The sequence below is a fragment of the Grus americana genome, chromosome 25 (genome assembly GCF_028858705.1).
Source record: "Grus americana isolate bGruAme1 chromosome 25, bGruAme1.mat, whole genome shotgun sequence".
Taxonomy (NCBI): Eukaryota; Metazoa; Chordata; class Aves; order Gruiformes; family Gruidae; genus Grus; species Grus americana.
The window spans coordinates 6,206,230-6,224,529 of NC_072876.1; the positions used below are offsets into that span (position 1 = coordinate 6,206,230).

At 59.4% G+C, this 18,300-nt stretch overlaps 1 protein-coding gene across 1 annotated transcript; it reads left to right on the forward strand.

Annotated features, from left to right (window-relative positions):
- Positions 1 to 2,430: 2,430 nt before the first annotated feature.
- On the forward strand, positions 2,431 to 9,366 carry FMOD (fibromodulin). The gene is made up of 3 exons (XM_054804189.1): positions 2,431 to 2,751; positions 5,104 to 6,114; positions 8,076 to 9,366. Exons 2-3 carry the CDS (start codon positions 5,124 to 5,126, stop codon positions 8,225 to 8,227), a joined length of 1,143 nt encoding a protein of 380 aa, XP_054660164.1. The 5' UTR covers positions 2,431 to 2,751; positions 5,104 to 5,123; the 3' UTR covers positions 8,228 to 9,366.
- Positions 9,367 to 18,300: the final 8,934 nt, after the last annotated feature.

An 18,300-nucleotide genomic window follows, 5' to 3' on the forward strand; every position in this document is an offset into this window, starting at 1 on the left:
AGAAACTCCGCCCATCCACGGAGAAGACAGCGCTCCCGGCTCCGAGTGCAGGATTTACAAATTAAAGGCAAACTCGGGCCAGATTCAGTGGTTTCAAATACAATGCTCAAGAGCATTTGATCAAAACAACTGGAACAAACCCAACCAAAATAGACGTTGTTCACATCAGTTCGGTTCAGAAAACCAAAGCAAACCAATACAGGCATCTCTCTGGCCCTGATGAGATGCAGACCGTGACCGTTGGAGTAACTGCTCCGGATGAGGTTATGCAGCGATAGGGACCATTGGCTTGGAGCAAGCAGGACAGCATGTTCCCAGTTCCTGTCACCAGTTCAGGGCTTTCTTTGAACTGTCAGCAACAGGGAAGAGGGGTTTATAGGAAGAGCTGTTGAAAAGGTTTCATGGAAGTCACTTGGGAACCAAGGGGAGTTGTTTTGCACTGGCCTGAAATGAGCAGTAGCGTTGAGGTCTTATCAACACCCGCCTCATGCCAGGCAAACGGACCGAGCAAGGGAGCCCTGCTAGCAGCTTGGGAGATGCTGGACGCCTGGAGCATGAGATTTCAAGGTTGGATGGAGGAAAAAAAAGACATATGTAGTTCATTAGACAGTAAATTTTCACTTCCCTGAGATAGTCCTAAACTGGTCAGGATGAGATTCACAGAAAGTCCTGGTGCCTGCGGGGAACATACAAACCGAGCTTCAACGTGTCACTATTTTCAGGTTTAGGCTGGGAAAGGGGGATGCGGCCATGGGGAACGGCACCATTCGGAGCCAGCTCATGCGGGGAGGGCTCCTCAGCCTCCCCAAAGGGCGCATGTCCTGGGGCATGAATATTTTTAACTTCCAGAAGGCAGAGACACCACGCTCCTTATCTAACCTAGCTTGGGACAATTTGCTTTTCCAGAAAAACATCCAAGCCCTGTGAAAGCCTCCGAGCTGTTGGCCACCAGGACACCTCAAGCTGCCAGAGATGTGACGTTGGTTGACACCATCCGAGCGCCGAGCAGCAGATGTTACTGGCTGCCACCACCCTCCCCACCATTCTCCCTGGAACGGAGCTCCCTGGCAGCGGGAACAAACCCCTCCGAGCGGGGTCATTCTCCGCATCAGCCCAGAGCCTCGAACCACCTCCCTGCCCGCGGTGAGAGCCCTTCCCCAGCTGCCCCACGCCACGGCAGCGCTCGATGGGGAGGAAGAGATGCCACCCGCCAAATGAAAGCCCCCACCCCACTTCACTAGGGTTTTACCTCCTTTTAGGCAGCACTACCCCCCTGTCCTCTTTTCCCACTCGAAGGCAAGGCTTTCTCTGAATCCTCTCTCTCCTTGCAGATCCCGGCCCCGTGCTGCGGTGCAGCGAGCTGTGCTTTCCAGGCACACTCTTCCTTCCCAAACAGACCGGCTTTCTGGCAAAGTCCCCACTGTACAGCGTGTCCCTCGCAACCCCGGCTGCCAACCACCCCGCGCATTCCTCCTCCTTACAACAAGGACCTCGGAGCGATAAGGATCTTTGCAAGGCTTCCCAGGGGAAGAGGATGTTTTGGCTGGGAAATTTTGATGGAAAGCAAGGGAAAAGTAAGCCCGGAGGGAGTCTGGCACCTGCTGAACCTCACTAAGTAATTCCAGGCTCCTGGGAGGGCCTGGGTGTGCTGCTGGAGCCGGACACGGGATGGCGATGGGCGGTCAGGGCTCCTCCTTTCCTTTCCTTTCCCTTCCTTTCCTCGCTGGAGGAAATGCTTCGACAGCCCTGGAAGAGCTGTCTCCAAAGCTGAATGCATGGAGAGCCAGGATGGGGACCTGGGGGGAGCTGTGACAACACCCGCTGCTCCCCCGCTTTGCAGGACATCCCCAGGGCCAGGCTGGCACCGGGAGGCGAGGAGCCTTGCGGCAGGGAGAGCTGCGAGCTCTCCTCTCTGTGCGTGACCACGGGTGCCCTCGGCACACGCTCCCCTGCCCCGTCCCCCCGTACCCACCCCCAGGTCAGCCTCGGAGGGGAGCGCACCCCCGTCCCGGGCGGATGGGAACAGTCTGCAGCAATGCCAGCTTGGCATCTCTCTCCTGCCAAGCTGAAGACAAATTCCTGCTGTCACAGTGGCCCTTTGGTAGGCAATTTATTTACCTTGGATGCTGCAGCCTTATCGTTCATGGAAATGTTTATCCTAAATATTTAATAGCAGGACTGCATAAACTGAGGCTTCCTGGGGAAGAAGCCCAGGCTGCAGTCAGAGCAGGCACTAACGTCTCTTCCCCTGGTACTGCAAAAGTTAAAGATACTTTCTCGCTTCTCCCTAAGAATCACATCCTCAGCGCCTCAAAATCAGATATTTTTTAATCTGGCCAAAGGCCTCCTCGTTGCTTCCTGATGAGAAACGCAGCAGACCTAACAACAGCCCTTTTAAAAACAACATCCCCGATTCCACTAACTCGTTAAACAGAGAGAGCCTGAAAAGTGCCAACACTCCTATGAGAAAAGACGGGAGAGAGAGAGAGAGAGAGGGAGGAAAGAAAAAGCAGGTTATTTATAACGCCAGGCAGCATTAGGGTCTCTTCAGTCTCTTCTGCAAACTGGCTGCTGCTGGGAGGTCACTCCCAAAAAACCTGCCGAGCCCGTGACCTGCAAGCACAATATTTGATCTGGGATCTAGGGCGGGCACCAGCCTTTGCAAATTTGGAGACACACTCACATGCTGCTTGACACACCGGAGATCCCGGAGAAGAGCAGCGAGGCTTTGGAAAGGAGGCTCTTAGCTTGGTAAGTCCTTCTCTATATTTATTATGATTTTTTTTTTTTTTTTTTTTTTGAAGCCTGATTTCCATACCCTTGCCTCGGCGGGCGGGCGGCTGCCACGCGAAGCACATGCCAGCGACACGGGTGGCACAGCTTGAAAGCCAGCGCTCCGGAGCCGCGGCGGCGGGGAAGCCCTCTCCACGGCTCTTGCCCCTCTGGCAGCTCCTTGCCCACCTGGCTGGGAGCTGGACACCTACAGCCATCGACACCCGGGTGCGGGCAGCGCCTGCTCGCTGCCCCCCTGCCCATCCCAGCTCTGCCCGTCCCGTCTGCCGCGGTGCAGGGAAGGGGCAGCTGGTCTCACGCCTGGCGCAGCAGCAATGGGCCAAGTCCATGGGTGGCCACAAGACCGTGAAGCCCCTTGCTCCAAAACCTGCTCCCTCTCCGGGTGAGGAGCTGACCCCATTAGCCCGGCAGCCTCTGGCACGGGAGCATGGGCACCGGGAGATGGCACGGGCACCGAGAGGTGGCATGAGCACCGGGAGGTGACACAGATCTCATGGCCGGCACACTCAGCTCAGATCCCACCCAAAACCAGGGCTGAAGCCCACTGGGGAGGGGAGAAGCAACCTGCACACGAAGCAGGAGGCAGCGGTGTCTGCTGAGGACACGCTCTGGGGTTACCAGTATGTTGAAGGGGGCCACTAGAAAAGGTGGAGGGACCCCATGGATCGGTCCTGCCCCGCACAGAGGGGCCCCCGGGGAAGGGGCTGCCAAGCAGCTCTGCATGGGTGGAGAAGCCAGGGCGGCTCTGGTATTTCAGCAGGCAGAGTGCCCTGGAGCAGGAGGGAGGAGGAGGAGAAACTCCTCTGCCGCTGCCAAGCTCCCCCGTTGCACAGAGCATCCCAGAGGACCACGTCTCATCTGCCCCTCGGCCGCACGAGCACGCGGAGGGGGAAGGAAGGAAAGGAGAAAGCGAGGGAGCCATGCCTGCCCACCGCCACCTCAATCCCTCTTTCCTTCCAGCGCGAGCAGCCTGCCAGGGTGCCTCGGTGGCAGGGCAGCCGCTGCCTCGGAGCAGACTGTGCCCTCTTTGTCTGCCGGGCGAGACGTCCCCTCCTCGCTGCGGGCTGGGGATGCGGCGAGGTTTCATCGGACGACCCCACGGCCACCCCCCCGGCACGGCGAGGAGGGACGCTGGCCCGTGCTTGCACGTTGCCCGCACCGCGGCTGCCGGAGCGGAGCTGGCAGCGATGCAGCCGCAGTCCCACAGCGCTGTGCTCCCAGCCACGTCTATAGGAGCCAGCAGGCAGGAGCGACTCCTCTCCCCCTCCGAACAGCACGGCCCAGCGTGTTTCCTGGAGGCATTTCAAGCCGCCTCGCTCCAGGCCGCTCTGTGTGCTCGTTTAGCCCCGAGACGAGGAGTCAGGATGAACGGCCGTAGCTGGAGCCCTCCGGCTCTCAGCACCCCGGCGTGCCGGCACACCGCCCTGGGCACAGCGAGGGGGCGGCTGTGAAGCCCACACCAAGCCGAGGGGCTCAGGGACAGGTTTGCCTCGCTCCGAGCCCTCCGCCCTGCTCTTTTCTGGATGTCGGCCCTCGGCAGGCTGGACGTCACAAGCAGGGTCCAAGCACCAGGTCTGGTGACGGCTCCCTCTCTCCCTGGTCACACTGGCCTCGAGGGGCCAGCGGATGCTGGTCCTTTTTGCGTCGGGGCTGAGCTGGGGAAATCTAAGCTTGAAAGTGGTTTCATGTCAAAAATAAGCCAGAACTTGTTTACCAGGATTTACATCAGTCCCGAGCAGCATGAGCATCCTGCTTTTTTGTGGGGGAAGGGAGAGCTGGATGAAACCCACAGCGAATCATGTCACCAGCGAGTGTAGCATAAATATAGCTCCATCGAAACATGCCTTGAGCTCCATCAACCTGTTCTCACAGTCCTTTCTCCTCCCTCCCGTGCAGAGCCAGTGCAGGCAAATCCCGGGAACCTCGGAGCAGAGCTGCGCGACCTTACCCAAATTCAGACCACGTGCCCCATACCTCCATCCTCTACTCAGCTCTAACAGAAATACCCATAAGTAAAGATTTGGCAAGCAAATATCCACTGGGATGGAGGTTTCTAGCAGGTGAAAAGGGGGGGAGATCGGGTAACTGCAAACAGGGAACATGTCTGCAGCCACATTTTTTTGGGGGTAGGATTCACTCAGGTCCCCTGGTTCTCCAGCTCTGCTGCCAAGTGCCACCAACCCCACGCAGGGCTGCAACCACATCAAACCCCTCTGGATTCCCAGGCCACGGGATGCAGCTCTCCTGCCTCTAGCCCTTAAATCAGACCTGACAGCGCTGATGGTTTCCTCCCCATTTCTCCCCACCCAGGTCCCTCCAGCATCAGCACCATGCGTTGGGCCACCATCCTGATCATCGCTGGGCTCTGCGGTGCCTCCCTGGGCCAGTACAATGAAGAAGAAGACATGGCTTGGTTACAGTACTACATGCGGCAATCCCGTATGTCCTCCTATAACTACATGCCCTACTACGAGGATGAGAACACCCCTTACGTGTACTCTTACCTCCCAGCTCCAGACATGGAGGCGGAGCCTGGCCCTGAACCTCAGCAAGCCCCTTCCTGGCAATGTCCCCAAGAGTGCGATTGCCCCCCTAACTTCTCGTCAGCCATGTACTGTGACACCCGCAACCTGAGGTACCTGCCCTTCGTGCCTTCCCGCATGAAATACGTCTACTTCCAGAACAACCAGATCACTGCCATCCAAGAAGGTGCTTTTGACAACGCCACGGAGCTGGAATGGCTCGCGCTGCACAATAACCAGATCACCAGTGAGAAGATGGGCAAGAGGGTCTTTGCCAAGCTCAAAAGCCTGGAGAGGTTGTACATGAACAACAACAACCTAACCAAGATGCCCAGCCCCTTGCCCCGGTCCCTGAGAGAGCTCCACTTGTCTTACAATCAGATCTCCAAGGTCCCCTCCAACGCTCTGGAGGGTCTGGAGAACCTCACAGCCCTGTACCTCAGCCACAACTACATTTTTGAGATGGGAGCATCCCTCAAAGGGCTCAAGTCCTTGATCCTTGCTGATCTCAGTTACAACCACCTCAGGAAAGTCCCTGATGGGCTCCCAATGGCTTTGGAACAGCTCTACCTAGAGTACAACTACATCAACACCATCCCTGATGACTATTTCAAGGTCTCTCCCAAGCTGCTCTATGTACGAATGTCCCACAACAGCCTGACAAATCAAGGTCTCTCTACCAACACTTTTAATAGCAGCAGCATCCTCGAGCTGGACCTCTCTTACAACAGGCTCCAGAAGATCCCCCGGGTCAGCACCAACCTCGAGAACCTCTACCTTCAAGGGAACCAAATCAACGGTGAGCAGAAATGTGTCAACCAAAGCGTGGTGGTGCAATAGAGGGATGGGGAGATGGGGATGCAGAACCTGTGCCTCCCTGTGGGACACTACCGGGATAATGGTTTGAGCAGGAAGCTGGAATCTGGGAGACTTCTAGGTGGCTGTCAGCAAGGCAGGAATGGGGCCTGTTGTGTCCCAACATACCCGGAGCAGAGAAGCTCCCAGCTCTGAAGGCTCCCGTGTGATCCACAGAGCCATGGCGCTGGTTTTACTGAGCATTTATCTACCAGAAGCCTGAGCATCTTCTGGCTAGAGATGCCAGAAACCAGCCATGGGTTGAAGCTGACGCAGGGCACAGGGACGTACCCTGCGGTGCCCGGCGGTCTGCAGCACTCGGGGCCAGCACAGCCCCTTTCTCCAGCCCCTTCTGCCCACCTCCCTCCCCGCCTCGCAGGGCTCCGGCACGGCCCGGGCACAGCCCACGGCCCCAAAGCCCCCCAAGGGTCGTGGTCTGCAGCCGAGGGGCACATCCTTGCTGGGGCTGGGACAGACGGGAGCTCTTAGTTATTAGAGCCATCAACGCAGCATCTTCTGCCAGGACTAAAATTCGCTCCACTTAATACACAAATAAATAAAAGGAACAGATTGTTCTGGGGCTGCTATTTATAAAAATAAGCTAGAAAAAAAAAGCCACCAAGCAGTCTCCTGGAAAAATCCAGGCTTGCTCCTCTCACCTGCCAGGCCTGGAGGGCAGGACCCCCCCCGGAGCGGTGCTGGAGCCCCTGAGCAAGCCTGGGACGGGGATGGGGATGTGTCAGTGCAGCCATCAGCTGTTGCAGAGGAAACGCACAACCCCGCACCGGGGAACCGACAGAAACACAAACCCAAGAACAGATTCCCAAATGTTTGCTCTCAAAATTTGTAGCTGTTAACGTCTGCCCACAAACGCCATGAAACCACCACGGAGCCGTTCAAGCTTTACAGCAGTTTTTCCTCCAGCTGCAGGTTTTGCCGCTGACCTTTACAGCATCCCCAGGAGCGAGGGGCTGCGGGTCCAGGCGTGCAGCACCAACCTCTTCGGGGGGCACATCCCACCCCACGGGCCATCAGGGCCGGGGTCGTGCCCCTCCAGCCACCCCGGGAGGTCCCCGCTTGCCTCCCCGCGCACCGCAGGGCTTGCAGCCCCCCAAGCCCCCGGCCTGTGGGTGCAGGGGTCCCCCGGCACCCCGCTGCCTTCCCCAGCAGCATCCCGGCTGGAGCTTTGCTGCCCTCTAGTCGGTCGCTTCTCTCCCAAATCCTGCACAAAATTTTTCTGGATTTTGTTGCATCTTTTCCCTCCAAACGCCGCCCGGGAAGGGCCGGAGTTTCCCTGCCTGGAGCTGGCAGCAGCGGGTGGCAGATGAACGGAGAGGGGATGTCTGCGGGCATGGGATGGGGACGGGGACAGGGATGTCCTCCCTCCCGGACACGCTGCCTGGGTGGTCCCGTGGTGGCCGGCGGGAGTCGGGGGCTGGAGGCTGCAGCGTTTGAAGCCTCACGGAAGAGGCTGCAAGGGCAGTTCCCGATGAAAAGCAATGATGTTCTCCATCTGACTCCACCTGGCTTTTTCCCTACGAGCGCTCCAGCCAGGCTGGGAAAGGCAGCCGGGGGTGGGCACTGCCACCGCTTCCAAACCCTTGAACAGGCACAAACTCACAGGCTCCTTCTGACTGCAGCTGGGAGCATCAGTTACCCTTTCAGATTAAGAGCAGAGGGTGTCGAGTCCAAATTTGCAGGAATAATCGGTGATTTGGGGGTGCTTTCTTTTATTTCCTACCCACCTTAACATAGCCCAGCTCTCGGAGGTCAGTACTCTCAGACCCATCTCCAGAGCAGCCCCCTTCACATTCCCCACATCGCTCCCCTAAGATCAGGCACGAAGGTTAGATGGAGCCGGGACCAAAGCCGGTGCTCAGCTTTGTCTCCTCTCCCCCCCCGCAGAGTTCTCCATCAGCAGCTTCTGCACCGTGGTGGACGTCATGAACTACTCCAGGCTCCAGGTCCTGCGGCTCGACGGGAACGAGATCAAGCGAAACGCGGTGCCCCCCGACGCCCCGCTGTGCCTGCGGCGTGCCACCATCATCGAGATCTAGCCTGGCCCCCCCCGGCCCCCTCCCCGTCCTCAGGACTTGGCTCCCCCGTTCCTGGGGAGACACCCACTCCCATTTTAATGCAGCTTGACAGTTTGACTTGGCTTCCGCAATAGTGCAATAAGGGTACTCCCACACCAGCCCACGCGGGTGGGCAGGAGCCGTTCTTCCCCAAACACTGCCTCTTCCCGGCTCCCCGGCCACACAGGTCCCAACACCGTTCCCCCTCTGACCCCACTCAACCGCCCCCCAAAGCACTCACCTTCTCCCCTGGTTCGGGTGGGATGCAGCGGGGACGGGGGAGAGCTCATCCCACCTCCGGAACAGGGCGCTGCGTGGGGAGGGGTTCAGGCGTGGGTCCTGCAGACCCAGCAGATCTTAAACGACTCACCCTGGGCCAGGTGCCAGCGGTCGCTGGGAGAAGCATCCGGCGGTTGGGAGCTGCATGAGTAAAGGGTTAACGCTACCCTGGCTGCCAGCATCCCTCAGGCTAGGATGGGGAAGAGCAAATCCACTCTTTCCCCTCCGTTTTTCCCCCCTTCCATCAGCCTCCTGCTCCAGAAATAAAGGAGAGAAACCTTTCCTGCTGCTGCCAGGCGGCTGTGAGCTGCCAGGGTTCAAGAGAAACACCCTGAAAACGGCCTGTTCGCGGGCCGTGGATGAGGGGGGGTCTCACATCTTCCTCCCAGACCACTGGTTCAGGGCAGGACCGAGGGCGAGGGAAGGGGCAATTCCCGGTGCCATCACCCCAGCTCCCTGGGGAGCCCCAGCACGCCCAGCTCCATCCCACCCACCGGCTTGGCTCCAAGCTCCCTCCCTGCCCAGGTCTCCCAATTAAAAAAAAAAACCACCAAAAAAACCCAACCAACAAAAAAATCACAGTCACATGTGCATCTGCAGCAAGTCTGAATTCACCAAAAGCCAAAACCACCCAACTTGGTTCCTTGGACAATCGAGTTTGAGAACCAAAGGGGCAGCTGAGCTTTGGAGATGACCTGCAAAACTGAAGAGGTCATCCAGACCCTCCGCATTTAAACTGCATGCTAGCACTATAGAAACAAAAACCCAAAAAACCCTGTACTATCACTGACGCATGAACTGTAGATATCATACCGACGAATAAAGCCCTTTCTGTAACTGCACGAAACGTGTCTGAGGAATCCCAAGTGCAGAGACCAGGGTCTGAGCATCTGGGCTGCTCTGAGCTGCTCTGAGCACCGTAACCTCCCCTCTTGCAGGCCAGATCTTTCTGCAGACATAATCTGGGCTGGATTTGCCGTCTAGTGGTTGTACCAGACACGACACGTGCGTATGCCGCCTTCCCCGCACCGCGGAGCTGCTGCTCCAGCATATCCCAGATGGGGTCCATGCAAGGACGTTTGTAGAAGGAAAAAATAGACGTGGAAAAGTGTCAGTTGAGAGAGGGAAGGGATGGCAGTGCCACTGGCACAGTATTTCTGGTCGTTATTTTCTGGATGTTTTCATGTTCTCCAGCCTTCAGCCCTGCTTATTTTTAACAGCCTAAGCTAGAGGATGCTTTAAAAATATTTCACGCGGGCAGGATTTTTACAGATCTGGAGTTGCACAGAAAGTGCCGTTCCCAGCCTGCGAGCCTCTCCTCTGCACACTGGGGACCCGCTCGGCTCTGGGTTGGTGCCAGCCGGGGAGGCAGAGCCTGCGGGCGCTCCGTGGGGTGCAGGAGGTGGGTTTCCCTGCTGTCCTTCCCCAAACAGCCCTGGGCCCCGGCCGGGGGCAGCCCCCCAACTCCAGCTGAAGCTCTTGCAGGAGCCAGGCTGGAGGAGAGGCAAGATGACCCCGCTCCGTCCCCTTCCCCATCCTCTCCTGCATCCCAGGGCAACGCAGGGCCATGCACACCCCCAGTGCAACCTCCCAGAGCCAAACCCCATTCCCTACAGAGATCCAAATCCCCCCGGAGGCACCAGGACCGCGGACCCCGGCCGGACCCGGGGGACACCGCTGCAAGCCCTGCTGGCCGAGTCCCCCGGGGCTGTCACTAGATGTCGGCGTTGCCTGACACATGTGGTCCTGTCCAGGCTGGGGGGGTGGCCCTGGCTTTCCCTCCCCAAGCCCATGTCCCCAGAGAGCAGCACCCAGGTTTGGGAGCTGCCCTGCACCCAGGGGTGCCCACCACAGTCAGTATTGCTTGGGCAAGGCTGGGCTGAGACACGGGGTGAAACCCAGCTTCCCCCCAGGAAAAAGGGGCTCAGAGGGAGGCAAACCTGACCCTGCTTCTGAGACAGCACCAGGCGAGCGATGCTTGTGCCAGGCTCCCTCCAAGGCCGGCAGCGGGGCAGCGTGGGGGCAGCGGGCTCTGCAGGGAGGGAGGAAGATGTGCAGGCGGTCAGCTCCAATGCAGGTGCCTGCTGGTGTCTGGGACCAGCTCCCATGGTTCTGCCATCAGCCCCCAGGGACCACAGCCCACTGTCCGCCTCCCCCCCTGCGGCAGCATCCAGCAGGCCAGGTGGGAGGGGGACAGGGACAGGACCACAAGCACCGGAGCCCACGCCACGTCTCCACGCTCTTCAAAAGCAGCAGGGGAGGGTGTTTGCAGGATCCATCTACAAACCAGCCAAGCACCACGCTCCTCCCCGTGCTCGGGAGCTGCCCAGGCACCAGCACACAGCGCTCCTTGTTCTCCGGTCAGGTTTTTGCCTCAGAGCATCCACACTCCTTCCCAAATCAACACCAGCCTGCGGGAGCCGAAGGGGCTGGGGGTCCAGGGGGTGTTTGTAGGGAGGCCCCAGCCCATCACCTCGGGGGACACCTGGCAGCAGGGGCTGGTGGCAGCAGAGTAAAACCCAGGGTCAGCAGCCCCCCAGCGCTGCTCCCAGCAGCCGCTTGACGTGGGCAGGGCGATCGGGATTGCCGGGTTACCCCAGCCGGGGCACCGGCTCCGCATCCCGCAGGGATGGAGGAGAGAGGGCAGAGGGTCAGCGCAACCCACTGCCCCGCTTCTCCCCCTCCCCAAAAACAGGGGAGACCCCATTGGTCCTGGGCGAGCCCACGGGCGCCCAATCACCGCCTTGTTGTTGTGGTGGGGATAGCAGGGATGGGGGCTTGGCCGCCCTCCTCATCCCCTTCCTCCTCCTCCTCCTCCCGCTGCTGGGAGGAGGTGCGGGGTCCAGGGGGCCCAGCAGCCTGTATCCCACCGGGAAGGAGGAGGGGGCAGTGCAGGGCTTTGTCCAGATCCACAGAGAAGCATAAAGGAGGACGAAACCCCAAACCAAGGAAAAAATCGTTCCCCAGCCCCCTCGGAGGTGTGCCTGGAGCACAGAGGCTTTGTGGGGCTGCTGCAGGAGGTACCCACAGCTGCAGCCCCCCGAGAGGCACGTTGGGATGGGGGGCTCCTCCCCAGGACTCTCCTTGGGTGGGATGTCAGACACCCCACACTCCTGCCAGACCCGCTGCCCCCTGCCACCAGCCCACATCTGCAGAGGCCACGGGTCTTGGACCTGGGCACCCTAAAACCAGCAGCTCCCACGGGGCGCCCCATGGGGATGGGCAGGATTTCCCCAGAGCTCCCCTGAAAACCCCCAAATTTCATCTCCAGCCTCTTCCTCCAGATTCTGTTGCCCCCCTCACTTTTTTTCCCCCCTTTGCAGCATCCCTCAGCTCAAACGCTTCCCGGGCCATTTGCAAACATCCCTTTAGGAGGATGTTTCCCCAGGAAGTGCAGGATTTGTGTTTAAAAACAACCTCCCAAAATATTTTCCTTTGGAGAAGTACACAAGAAAGCAGCGAGGCAGCGAGCAATGAGTTTGACCCTAACGTGGCTGGAGGAGTTCGGGGGGGGAGGCAGAGCAACCCCCCAGTCGAGGGACGTGACTTCCAGGCACGGCACCGTCCCTGCACTCCAAATTCGGTGTGTGAGCGTTTGCAGAGCTGACGTGAGTCACAGCCAAGGGAAGGGTAAACCGGCGTCACGCTCTTCGTCGCTTCCCTTTGCTCAATTCTTCCTGGAAACCTAAAACCTTTATTGAGTGGCGGAGTTGCGAGGACAAAAGGATCGGTGGCTGGGTCATGGGTGCCACCGCCATGCCTGGCCATCTGCAGACATGCTTGCAATGTGACAAGCAATAAAAGTTGATTATTAATAAGCTGCTTGGATCTGACCCACAGCAGCTGCGACATTGCTGGGAAGAGATAAGAAAACTGTGGAGACAGCAGGAAAAGACGCCAGGGAAGGGCCCGGCACATCACCGGCAGAGATCGCCAGGACGAGCCGGGGTCCCATTTCACAGAGGAGCAGACTGAGGCTTGGAGGAACGGGAGGGTCCTGCTCCTGCAGCTCCACATCAGGAGTAAAATGGAGATGGGATTTCGGTGCTTGGGATTTTGGGTCTCTCCACCCAGCTCCGAGAGGATGCGTAGCCCAAGGGCTAGAGCAGCTGGTGGGGGTCAGTACCCCCAAGGGACCGACCACTTTGGGAGGACCACTGGGGAAAGGCGGTCCCGCTCCCCACACACCCCCAGCAGCGTTTGGGCACAGGGGAGAGCGACGGGCAGGAAATTCCCAATCTGTTCAGCTCCCATTCTTGCCTCCCCTTTTGTTTCATTCGCCATCTGTCCCGCAGCCCCGCACACCCCGCACTCCTGCTGCACGTGCCGTAAATATCAAGACGGGCTTTGTCTCTGCTTCAAAAGGCAGCGTGGCCCCCACGCCCCGGCCCTGCCGCGGCCCCCAGCCCTCCCCAGCAGCGGCTGCTGCCAGCCTTGGAGCTGCTGGGGGCTGGCACGGCCACGGGGGCTTTCTGGGCCGGCTGGCTCGCTGCTGGGGGGTCTGGGGTTGGTTGGGGGGGGCAGGCTCAGTGTTGCTCTTCCTCCCCTCCCATCCTGGCAGGTTTTCGGGTCAGTGCTAAGAGGGGGTGCATTGCTCTGACACCACAACTGTCCATAGGATCCAGGAGCACGGCCTTGGGGCTGGAGCTCAACCCCATCACCAAAGTCACCGCAAACAGGAAAAGGGAGAAAAAGGCAAGCTCAGCCCCCTGCACGCTGGCAGAGCTCGGCAGAGACCCCCGGCAGGCTCTGCCTCCCTGTGCTAAGCAGCGCTGCGCCCCACAACGGTGCCACGGTCTCTGCTGACCATCCCAAGGGGAATTTGCCGGGGCAGATCCCAGCCAGCCCCTCTGCAGAGTCCCCCCACGGGGGCCGGGAGGGGGGCGACGAGCCCTCGCGTTTTAAGGGAGCCGATGTCTCAGCCCCGATCCAGCCTTTTAACTCACAACAAAGCAGCAAACCAGTCAGCAAAGGCAGCTGCTCCCCTCCAGCCCCGTCCTTCCACTTTTCTGTTTTATCCGGTGCTATAATAGAAATAAACTCCCTGGTAAAAGGGCACTGTCAGAGGGGAAAATGGGCCTCGCCCTTAGTCTGGCAGCTGGGAACGCCGGGGACGCGCAGGGCTTAGCAATGTTGCTGCCTGCAGCCGGATCCCAGTAACACGCTTCCCCGCGGTTCCCCAAAGGAGCGGGTGTTGCGCTCACCCGGGGGTTGCGTTCAGGCGGGTGTTGCATTCACACGAGGGGTGTTGCGTCCCCGCAGCAGCAACACCCAGAGCTGCCCCTTCCCTGCGGGGCCGGGCACTGCTGTGCCAGCCACAGGGACACCCACGGGGACCAGTGGCCTTTGCAGGTCCCAGCCCCGCGAGGGATGCCCTGACACATCCCCACACGAGCTGGCGGGTCCTGGGTCACAGACCCAGCACCACCCTTACGTCTTTCTCCTCCTGCCTCCCTGGGACACGGGGCTGGCAGGGACTGCTCCGTAGCAGTGGTAGCCATGGGCAAAGCCTGGATGTGGCCCGTGAGACACTCGAGGGTCAGTGCCACCGGTGCGGAAACGTGGCAGAGCGGGGAGCCCCACGAGCCCTCCTCCCTCCGAGGAGGGAAACGCACTGCCCCAGACACTCACGGCTCATCCCAGCTACCAGCTCCAGGCTGCCCCTGGAGATGCAGCTCAGCAGAAAGCAGATGACGAGAAAAGCAAGCGGCTCAAAGCCCTGCACAAAGCGCGGGCAGCTGGTGAGACTCACAGGCCCAGCTGGAACCTGCCCCGGGCTCTGCACTCCCATCCCAGACACAGACACCTCTCCACGAGGAAGCACAAACTGCCCCGAGGCAGCGAACACAGCCTCGGGCTGCTCCCACCATCCCGGCTGCCTGTGCCCTGCCTTCTCCTCGCTGCCACTGCCAGGGCACGGGATCTCTCAGGGGATGGGGGCACCGCATCACCTGGGGACAAGGGGCATGGCGTCCCTTGGGGACGGGGGCACAGCATCCCCTGGGGATGGCTGTCGCTCCATGGCGACGCAACCTCGGGTCCTCGAGGGATGCCCCCCGCTTGCATCAGCTGCCTGCTGCAGCACGCAACATGTCGGGGCACCTCACTCTGCCCGACGAGCTCGCAGGGTGCGGTAAGGGGAGGACAAGAGGGGGCTCGGCACCAGGTTGCCCAACACCGACAGACTCCTCAAATAACAATAATTACTATTATAATATATAATAGGAATGGTTTGCAAACCCCCAGGCGAGCTGAGCAAGCTCTGCCCTGATCCGTGCAGCGCAGAGGCCTCTTCTCCCCGGCTCTCAGCCCTTCTCTGGGAAACAAAAGGTGCAAAGTTTAGTGGTGCATGAAAGGAGAAACAAAACCCCAGCCCCGGCTCGGCCCCGGCCCCCCCACTGCCCCACCAGACAGATGGCAACAGTTGTCCTCGCACACCAGTTGCTCGCTGCCGCCAACAAGTCCCTTTTATCCTCCAACAGGTCGTAAATGAGAGCGTCGGAGCCAGCCCCAGCGCAGGGGAGCAGCCGCTGCGCAGGGGGCTGGGGGTGGGAACAGGGACAGGGATGGTTCTCCCCACGGGATGCTCGGCAGAAAACAAAAAAAGCAGCTGAAAACGGCTCCTCTCCCCCTGCCCATCTGTCCCAGCCTTGGGAGCCCCTCGCCCAGGCGCTCGCAGCAGGGGGGTGGCCAGGGCGAGTTGGTCCCCCCCGACTCCTGAGCCCCTCAGTGACACCCCAGGAGTGGGGAGATATGGGGACCCACTGCAGGGCCAGGGTGGGCTGTCCCTCTCCAGACCCCCCTTCTGTCCCATTCGAGCTGGTCACCTCAATGGGGGATGACCCCTCCCAGGGCCATGGGATGTGCCTGCTCTGGGGGCACTGGCAGTAGCCCCCCCTTTTTTCTAATTTTTAATAAACCAGGATCTGCACAGGACCTGCTTTGTGTGCACTCCTGCCCAAAAACTGGCATGGGAATAAGCGAGCAGGCAGGGAACAGAGACAGGGCTGGGGCTGAGCCTGTCGACAGGTTTTGTGGTTGGTTGGGGGGGGGGGGGTGGGGAATTTTTTTCATTTCAAGTTAGCATTAAGCAACACCGCAGCCTGCCCCATCTGCTGCTGGAGTCCCTCCAAGCACAGCAAGCCGTGAGCACCGAGACGGTTACTGTGCCGCACGAGGGGGAGGCAAGTGGGCGTGCGGCAGCTGCAGCACACGCGCTCACGTCTGCCCATGACCTTTTTGGAGGAAGGAAGGGGTTTGTTTTTTTTTTTTTTTTTTTTCCACCGAGTTGTTCAGTTTTTAGCAAGGTTTGGAAAGACAGAGCGGTGCCATCCCGTTCACGCTGGTTCGGGGGCCTTGGCCATGAGCGAGGCTGTTGGGGTGCTCGGGGATGTACAAGCTGAGCCAAGATGGGTCATGGCTGGGGAGAGCTCAAGGTCTGGCTGCAGCCGCTGTGCAGATGCGAAGGGGGGCCAGAGAGCTGGATGGGGCAAGAGGAGGGAGAGGAAGGTCTGTCGGGAGGAAGGGCAGGCAGGGACCGCGGTCCCCAGCCAGGGATCGATCAGCCATCCCAGCCAAGGGACAGAAGCCAACAGGAGCCCAGGTGCCAACCCAGACCCCAGACCCGATGCCTGCCCATGGGGCTCAGCCCTGCGGGGTGCGGAGCTGGAGGCAGAGCTCGTGTGGGGGCTCCGCCACAGCAGCAAACGCTGGCAACACCAGTGCAAACTGGTGATGCCAGAGATTGGCGGCGCAAGCAGCGGCGATGCCAGAGCCTGCCAGAGGGCTGCAGCCCAAAGCACTGTGGGCTTGGCGCAGCACCAACCCCTCCAAACGCCGCAAACCATCTTCCTGTTGCTGGGCCACGTGACCATGAGTTTCTACGGCTCCGGCGGATCCTGGGAAGATCATCCGGGCTCCGGAGCACTGCAGGCAACGGAGTGCCCCAGGGCCCGCGCCTCCCCCTTTTCCCAGGGCCAGGGCTGGGCGCTGCCGGCTGCGTCTCCCCAGATACAGGCGAGCACGGCTGCACCCACGCGATTGCCTGATTGGCCTTGGCCGAGCCGAAATAGCCGGTCGCTTCCCATCGCCCCATCGGCAAACAAAGAGGGCAGGAAACACCTGGCAGAGGCCAAGCCCTGCACAAATGTGCTGGTGCAGGGAGGCAGCTCAGCAGCGCCTGGTTTCGCTTCTGTCCGTCCTCCAGCTGCAGAGGCAAACGAGGGAAAGCCCAGAGCCTCGGCTGCTGCACCGCTGCTGTCCCGCTCACCTTCTTCCCTTCTGAGCACCCTGTCCCGTTTGCCACCTTCCCAAGGGGCCCAGCTCTCCTCCCGGCTTCACGGCGAGCAGGGGGAAAAGCGCTTGGAGGCAGGGATGGTAATACCGGGACTGGCGGGGGACGAGGTCTGGCTCTGCGGCAGGGACAGAAATAACCCCAACAAGCAGTTTCACATCCTAAATGCTGATGTTGCTTTTCTGGTAACTTAGAACTGAGAAACACCCAATATCTGCTAAAGGAACCCCACGAAAGAAGAGCACACAAACACACAAAAATAATCAAACAAACATTTTGCCATGAGTCAACCAAAATATCCTTGCAGACCCAGGGGACCCGTTCTGTGCTGGCTGATGTTGCTGGGTCAGGATGTTCCTCACGGCTGATTTGGCCTCTACACAACCTGCATTTCTCCAATAGACCAGCCCCCAGAACTGCCCCAGCTCTGAGAGGAAGGACTGACAGCACTGCTACAGCACACACACGGCTGGGAAGCCTTGCACAGGTAGCAGGGGGACAACGCATCAGTGCGGGGGACAGGACATTAAAGCCCACCTGCCTTTTTACTGTAAATAGGCATTAAATGCCCTTCCAGACTGCTGGGATGGGAGGAGAGTGTTTTCCCCTGAGCACCCGTATCACTTGTGCTGCCCTTCCTCCCCGCAGCAGGGTTTTGTGGGGAATAACTTGCTTCTCACACCCATAGGGACACTCTCTGGGTTCAAGTCCTGGCTCTCGCTGTGCCGGCAGAGCTCGTCTCTCTGCGGGGTGCTGGGAAGCAGGCAGGTGTGCCGGGCAAAGGGCTGAGCTCTCACCAAGGACACGTCAAAGGCAAATGCTCGTTTGTGCAACACACCAATCGCTGATTACAGAGGACAACATTTGACCCAGGTTCCTTGAATCAGACACTGCCCTGCCCAGCCAGAATAAAAAAATCCCAACAGAAACACAGCAAAGGGCCAAACAGAAAACACTGCTGAGTGTTCCTCCTGCACCCCTGAGCCAATCCCGCGATGCGCTCGAGGATCTCGCAATGAGAAAACGTGCCGAGAGCCACAGCTCAGCACCAGAGGCCTAGAAAGTGCTTTGGGGGGGGGGGGGGGGTGAGACAGATAAAGATGCACCCCCAAGCTAACCCAGCTTGTACACCAGGTATCATGATCCTACCAGAAGAAAAATGACAAGCAAAATAAGAATAGCAGATGAGTCACTATTAGAAGGCTGGCGGGGGGATCTGGTTACGGTGCAGGTAGGGCTGACTCCTCACTGAACACTCCATGGCGTAAGAGCTGTATTTTTATCTTGGCTACAAGGAACTCAAATTTTAGATGATCTTGGCTCTGCCTGCTGGCCCAAATGCCAGCCACAGGCCACAACACGCCAGACCATGCCAGGCCAGCCATGGCACAGACCACGGCACACAAGTCCAAACGGACCACGCTGGTCCAGACAAGCCAGAGGGAGGAAGGCCACCATCACCTGACTTCACCAAGCCTTTGAA

Excerpts from the sequence above, each read along its gene's own strand:
- FMOD (XM_054804189.1), top strand. The coding sequence starts at position 5,124 with ATGCGTTGGGCCACCATCCTGATCATCGCTGGGCTCTGCGGTGCCTCC. Across the intron at positions 6,115-8,075 it reads TCAAGGGAACCAAATCAACG|AGTTCTCCATCAGCAGCTTC; the intron begins GTGAGCAGAAAT and ends CCCCCCCCGCAG.